We start from the raw sequence: 6,779 nt of genomic DNA on the forward strand, positions 1-6,779 counted from the left end.
GGGGGGGGCTGATATTAAAGTTGAATCTGATTAGAGATGTGGTACCGCAGCGTGAAATAGGCTGCTCACAAAATGATTAACTAATATTCCTGTTTGACATTATTCTTGATCCTTGGTGTGAAGCAGGAAAAGAGTTTTAGCTTCATGCTCTCCAAAAGAGATGAAATTGAAATCCATTTTTAATGAAGTTACAATTGAGTCTCTCACACAGCGGTGTTGCCCCTGACAAGGACAGGATGATATTTTAAAGTGTAAGTGGATCAGGTTTAAATGTAAGTCTTAATTTGTAGCATCAGCTCAGGGTTATTTAACATTATTATCAGACATGTTAGACATTGACCACTGTATATGAGCAAAGATCTTGGGATATGAGAGTTGGTTGTGATCTTGCTTTGACAACCATTGTGACACTCAGTTGTTAGTCATATTTTTCTTTCTTGAGGCCTGTCTACACTAAACTGCATTATATCATACTTAACTTTTTTATAGAGACATTTTCTGTTCACTTCTTCTGCTGCTGGGAGGTTAGAGGTCAGGTTCGGCTTTAGAGCAGCACTCCTTGAGGGTGAAGCCTTATATAATCAGTAACTCACTTAAGGACATTTCTGCTCACTATTCTGTATTGCGGACCCATTTTCTATTTAAAAAATGCACGCACACACACACACACACACACATACACACACACACAAACCTTTGCTGTATCTCCTGAACTCACCTGTATCTGATTTCCTATCGCCTCTCCAGAACGAGCCATCGCCAGACATGAGGTACGAGAGATCGAGCAGCGGCACACGCAGGACGGCCTGCGGGAACGGGACTCGTCAGCTTCATCACTGTCCGACAGCGAGGACGATGTGGTCATCATCTACAACCGCGTGCCCAAGACTGCCAGCACCTCCTTCACCAACATCGCCTACGACCTGTGCGGGAAGAACCACTACCATGTGCTGCACATCAACACCACCAAGAACAACCCGGTCATGTCCATACAAGACCAGGTCAGAGCGACTGCTGACACTCACAGGATTCTTTAACAAGTTTAACATAAATTCCCCCTTTCATTTGTTACGTATATTATTCCATTATCTTGACTTTTTGACGGACTGCATGTACTAAAGAGAGCATTTCAGCCATTTTAATAACAGTCATCATTTTGGTGTGTTCAGGTGCGGTTTGTAAAGAATGTGACTGAATGGAGGGAAATGAAACCTGCTTTCTACCATGGACATGTCTCCTTCCTGGACTTCACCAAGTAAAGAAATATTTATTAGCCATGTTTATAATAGCAACAAACCACTTCCGTCTGCTGTGGCTTTGTGCAGTTGACTCCACCTTGTGGTCATTTAATGCTCTTCACGTACATAGTGTAATGTAATGATCAGGATGTAGCATCAGGAAACATTGCTAATGCTGAAAGTCAATAGCGTATTATTATTATTATTATTATTATTATTTTCATTGTCATTATTATTATTATTATATGAATGAATGAGTGTCTCGTCTTGTCCTGTTGAGTCTAACCCAACATTTGTCATTCTCTCAGGTTTGGGGTGAAGAGGAAGCCCATATACATAAATGTGATCCGTGACCCCATTGAAAGGCTGGTGTCCTATTATTACTTTTTACGTTTTGGGGACGACTACCGGCCCGGCCTGAGACGCAGGAAACAAGGAGACAAGAAGGTTACAATCCTCAAATAATCTTATTCTTTTGTTTAAATCTGTCAATTCAGGTCTATCTTAAAACAGTAAAACAATAATCCAGTAAGAGAGGATCTCAATAGCCAGTATGAACAAGATTACAGCAAGCAAAACCTGTTTCAGTGCTCATCATAGGAGCGTGACTTTTGTTTTTAGACAGACTTGAATCCTTGACCCTTTACTAATTTTACAAGTTAGTCCTTTTTTCAAATGCTCATGTGCTGCATTTGTGTTTCAGACGTTTGATGAATGTGTATCCGCCGGCGGCTCAGACTGTGCCCCAGAAAAGCTTTGGCTCCAGATTCCCTTTTTCTGTGGTCACTACTCTGAATGCTGGTATGTACTGAGACACCTGACACTATGCCACATTCACACAGCATGCTGAAAATGATCAACCATGTCTATTAAATTATTGTACAGATATGATATTTGAATTAAACAAGGACAGCTGATTTAGCTAATATTCGCTCATGTTTCCTCTTGTCTTTATATACTTGGTGCTATTCCAACCAAAACCAACAATGATTTGATCCTACTAACCAAAGCCAGATATAGCTCATGTCTCTATGCCATGAGCTGCATTGTTGTCCAAAAACTAACCATTTATGAACCACACTGTTGCATTGGCTGAGTCTATCCTACATACATCATTCTGTTGCACTGGATACTCCCTAGCACCCCAAATGTGCATCCACGGCTGAAAATAGTCCCCAACAAATACACTATTCACTTGTTTGAGTAAAAACAAATTATGAAAAACTAGAGTGCTCAGATGTTTTCGGAAATTATTTAGCCTTTGTTAAAAGTGAAATTGTATTTCCATTATATTTATTAAATGTTAACGTCATGTGTATAAATGATTGGTCTAGGGGTTTAGTACCACAGAATGGGCAGGGAAGTTTGTAAATATTTACTGAGAGCTAGACTAGCACATTAATTCTGGTATTTTTATGGGATTTGTGGACAATAACATCTAGATTATCACCAGCCTCATCCTTTCCTCACCTCAGGCAGTTCAAACAGTTCAGGTGGAATGCAGTATCAGTTTTGTTTCATAGTGTGCCACATTAAGCCTCATAGTCCTTTTCTATCACTTCTGCTACAGTCTTCTCAAGGTTTCTGATAGCTCTCTCAGCCTTGATCTGCTCTGTCTACATGATGATCTGTATCAATCTCTTGCTCTATGCCTTCACTCATCCCTCTCACCCTCCTTAATCTCTCCTTGACTCTACCCTCTATCTTTTAACCATCTGCCTTCCTGAAGTAGAACACTGACTGAAGGACTGAGTGTTTGGATTTAGTTCACCTTGGAGCACTAGCACTATATCAAAGTAACGGAAAGCACCTTGGAAACATTGAATAAATACTGAAGACAAGAGGTGAAGTTACTGCCAGTCCTCTGATGCTTTGCCAAAAACTTACTTTATAGGCTTAAATCTCCTTCCTCCATTATTATTTAATTTCCTGATCATGGTAACACCTGCCACTACTTTTAATTTCCCCTACCTTCCTGCCTTTCTGCTTTGTCCTCTGCTCTGCTCCTCCTGCTGTCTCAACCCTCTCTGGACTCAGTTCATAACTCACATCTCACTTAATTATTCTTCCTGTCTCTGCCCCTTTCAGCTCTCCTCTGCTACGCTTCTGTCGCTCTGCTCTTCTTTCTCATATTGCCATTCCATCCATTTCTGCTCTTTCCAAGTGTTGTGAGCATTTCACATTCAGCAGAGAAAAATCACACAGAATACAAAGAAAGACAACCACATACAATGAACATGGTCTTTGTGCAGGAACGTGGGCAGCCAGTGGGCTCTGGAGCAGGCGAAATACAACCTGGTGAATGAATACATGCTGGTTGGAGTAACAGAAGAGCTGGAGGATTTTGTCATGATGCTGGAGGCTGCGTTGCCACGTTTCTTCAGAGGAGCCACTGAGCTGTACAAAACAGGTGCCATGTTTGCTAAATACTAACAAAACATTTGCTGTTGCCCTATATGTTCTGGTTCCCCTCACTAATATTGTACTGAAAAGCAGCCCATTGGCTCAGTCACATAGCAAAGCTGAAGTGTGTGTGTGTGTGTGTGTGTGTGTGTGTGTGTGTGTGTGTGTGTGTGTGTGTGTGTGTGTGTGTGTGTGTGTGTGCGCGCATGTGCATGTGTGCGTGCGTGCATGTGTGTGCGTGCGCATATAAGCTTGACTGAATTGTCATCAATATGCAGTTGTGCCTCTCTGCTTTAGATACAGATTAGTTACAATGAGTGCAGCCAGAATAAGTAATGGATAGAAAAGAATGACCTGGATGACCAAGAACTTTAACAGACAGACAGAAAAGAAGAATTAAATCACAATAATATATGTAGACGTACTATGATTCAAGTATGATGTTCATAATTTTTAGTAGCAGATAAACCCAAGTACTTAAATTAATCAGGTATGTTTTTAATGAATTTGAAGACTGAGTCTCTTTTTCAGGGGTCAAGTAGTGTCTTGTTAACCCCAGACAAAACACATCACATTGACTTATAACAATAGTTTGACACGTGTGTTCGCTGTCTTGCAGAGAATTGGAAAAAGATTGATACCACTCTAATATCTGTATGGTAGGTAGAAAGCTAGTCAGGTGACAGTTAGTTTAATTTAGCATAAAGGCTGGAAACAGGGCGAAACGGCTAGCCTGGCTCTGGTAACAAAATCCACAAACCAATACCTCTAAAGTTCACTGATGAACATGTTACATCTTGTTTGTTTATTTTGTTTTGCAATGGAGTGGGATTTCTTCGCCAGGTGCAGTATCTGCTCAGACGGTTGCCTGGCAACTGCACAGCAACAACAAAACTGAATAATTTCACCTAACCAAGAAATCGCCTGGCAAATAACCCTCTGTAAATCCGCAACTTGATGTTTTTACACTTTGGTTTTTATTCGGATTAAAGAAAAAACATGTAATGCATTAATTAGTGAGCTTTAGAGATGCTGGTAGGTGGATTTTGCTAGCTTTGATTAGAACAAGGTTAGCTGTGTTCCCCTGTGTCCTGTGTTTGTGGTGGGTGTCATCAATCTTCACAACTAATTTTATACAGGAAAGTGTAGATTTCAAAAGATACCAAACATAAGGGATGTGACATTTACTGCACTTTGAATTTATTCGCTGTTTTTGTAAAGAGAAGTGACTTTGAGCCTAAAATTGAAAAAGAAAAAAGTCACATGTCATAACTCTGTTTTTCGAGAGTGCCAGTGACCTTTTCAGAAATGAGTTACAAAAATAAATACTCAAGCAAAATGAAATTGTCATAGTGTCCTCAGTAATGTTAAACCTATTTTATCATATATATATGTAAATGCATGATGTATCCGGACACCTTTAATACCTTTCTCCCATCATCACAGGGAAGAAATCCCACCTGAGGAAGACCAGCGAGAAGAAGCCGCCCACAAAGGAGTCGATTGCCAAGCTGCAGCAGTCGGCCATCTGGAAGATGGAGAACGAGTTCTATGAGTTTGCACTGGAGCAGTTCCAGTTCGTCAGGGCACATGCTGTCAGGGAAAAGGACGGAGAACTCTACCTGCTGGCACAAAACTTCTTCTATGAGAAAATCTACCCCAAAAACTGAGCATTAAGAGACACATGTCAATAGAAGAGTTTGGAGTGTTATGGAGAAGGATGGACACTTTGTACAGGCTCAGATGTTCAGTCTGAGACTAAAAAAAGAAGGAAAGTGAGGGTGAATGTAATAGACTACTGCTGACTGTGCGGCTGGTTTGTTCGTGTGATTGAGAACATAATGTGGAGCTGCAGAACGATCTGCCTCTGACGCAGCAATCAGACTGGTGACAGCTCTGGTATTCTGTGCCAGCCAACTGGATGAAGAGCTTGTGTTTCCTCAGCAGGTTGCAGTCCCAGCAGCTCCGGGCCCTCCGCTCCCTTTCACTTCCATGTCAAAGGTCGTCTGTGCAGAAGGCCTCTGCTGGGATGTGGTCGGATACGTCCTCTCCATCAGCTGATCAGACCTCTAACTCCTGATTGGCTTCACTATTCTCTGATCCAGACAAAACATTTTCATTGGCTCTGTACTGTTTGGTTGTGTTTTGTTGTATTTTAACTCTTTACTATGGTTGTCTTTTGTATGTAAAGACGGTGACATTTTTCATGGTGAAACAACATCCCCATGCCTCACCACCACTACTAACTTAAAGAGATTTTAATTGTAAGAAACTGACTACTGTGCTGTATTATTGGACTTGAATGAGAACTTTTGAGGCTTTTATGAAATAAAAATCCTGTGACCATGGACTACTTACTGGGGCAAGTGCGTATGTTTTATACTGTACTTGATGTCTTTTGTTGGATGACTCTTGTTAATGTGCAGCTTTGCCCAGAGCCTTTTACTGGGCAATGAAGGAAACTTTTCCACGTGATATTATTGGATTGTGTAAGAACACTATGGTGAAGATGCTGCTGCTGTAAATATTTACTATCTTTTCAGGCCATTTCATTTCAAAGCAGATTTTTTCAGTACAATATTAACCATTTTTTTTTCGATAGCAATGGGAATTTTGTCAGTTTGTAAATTTCTTTCAGCTCTTTCATTACACCTTTTGCTTGCATTTTATTTTGTGATATGTTTTTGTTTCATTGTAGAACCACATAAACACAATTGTCCACTAATGTTTCTCTGCTGCTTAAAAGCTTAGTCTGACATTTTGGGAAGTATGTGTCTTTGCTTGCTCAGAGTTAAATGAGAAATTCGATACTACCACCGATATTAGTCTGTTAAATACAAGATTACAGCCATGACATGTTTAACAGGCTGCAGCATTATATTTAACAAACTGATTCTCTCTCTCTCACTCATCAGTCTTTTTATTTAACTCTCAACGAAAAACCGAATATCTGCATTCCCTAAAATGTCAAACTATTCCTTTAAATCTCTGCTGTTCTCTTTGCAGTTGTCCACATAAAAGATGTTAGAGAGGTTGGTAATAACTTTGCTAAGTAGCTTTTCCTCTCTGGTTTTCTTGAAGTTGGTTTTATTTTATTTGTAATGGCCTTTCCTTGGCCTATTGAAGTTCTTGTCTTGT

The 6,779-nt window shown here is 40.3% G+C and overlaps 1 protein-coding gene across 1 annotated transcript in view; it reads left to right on the forward strand.

The window, feature by feature from the left end:
* hs2st1a (heparan sulfate 2-O-sulfotransferase 1a) overlaps nt 1-5,998 on the forward strand; it is a 22,324-nt gene extending 16,326 nt beyond the window's left edge. Inside the window, exons 3-8 of the mRNA XM_023414801.2 lie at nt 748-1,001; nt 1,170-1,255; nt 1,547-1,685; nt 1,942-2,039; nt 3,491-3,648; nt 5,088-5,998. Coding sequence (XP_023270569.1) covers nt 748-1,001; nt 1,170-1,255; nt 1,547-1,685; nt 1,942-2,039; nt 3,491-3,648; nt 5,088-5,311 — 959 coding nt within the window. The 3' untranslated portion in view covers nt 5,312-5,998. The remainder of the gene's footprint in view (nt 1-747; nt 1,002-1,169; nt 1,256-1,546; nt 1,686-1,941; nt 2,040-3,490; nt 3,649-5,087) is intronic.
* Nucleotides 5,999-6,779: the final 781 nt, after the last annotated feature.

The sequence above is a fragment of the Seriola lalandi genome, unplaced genomic scaffold (assembly GCF_002814215.2).
Source record: "Seriola lalandi dorsalis isolate HSWRI2012SDOR001 ecotype SW California unplaced genomic scaffold, Sedor1 jcf7180002054542, whole genome shotgun sequence".
Lineage (NCBI taxonomy): Eukaryota > Metazoa > Chordata > Actinopteri > Carangiformes > Carangidae > Seriola > Seriola lalandi.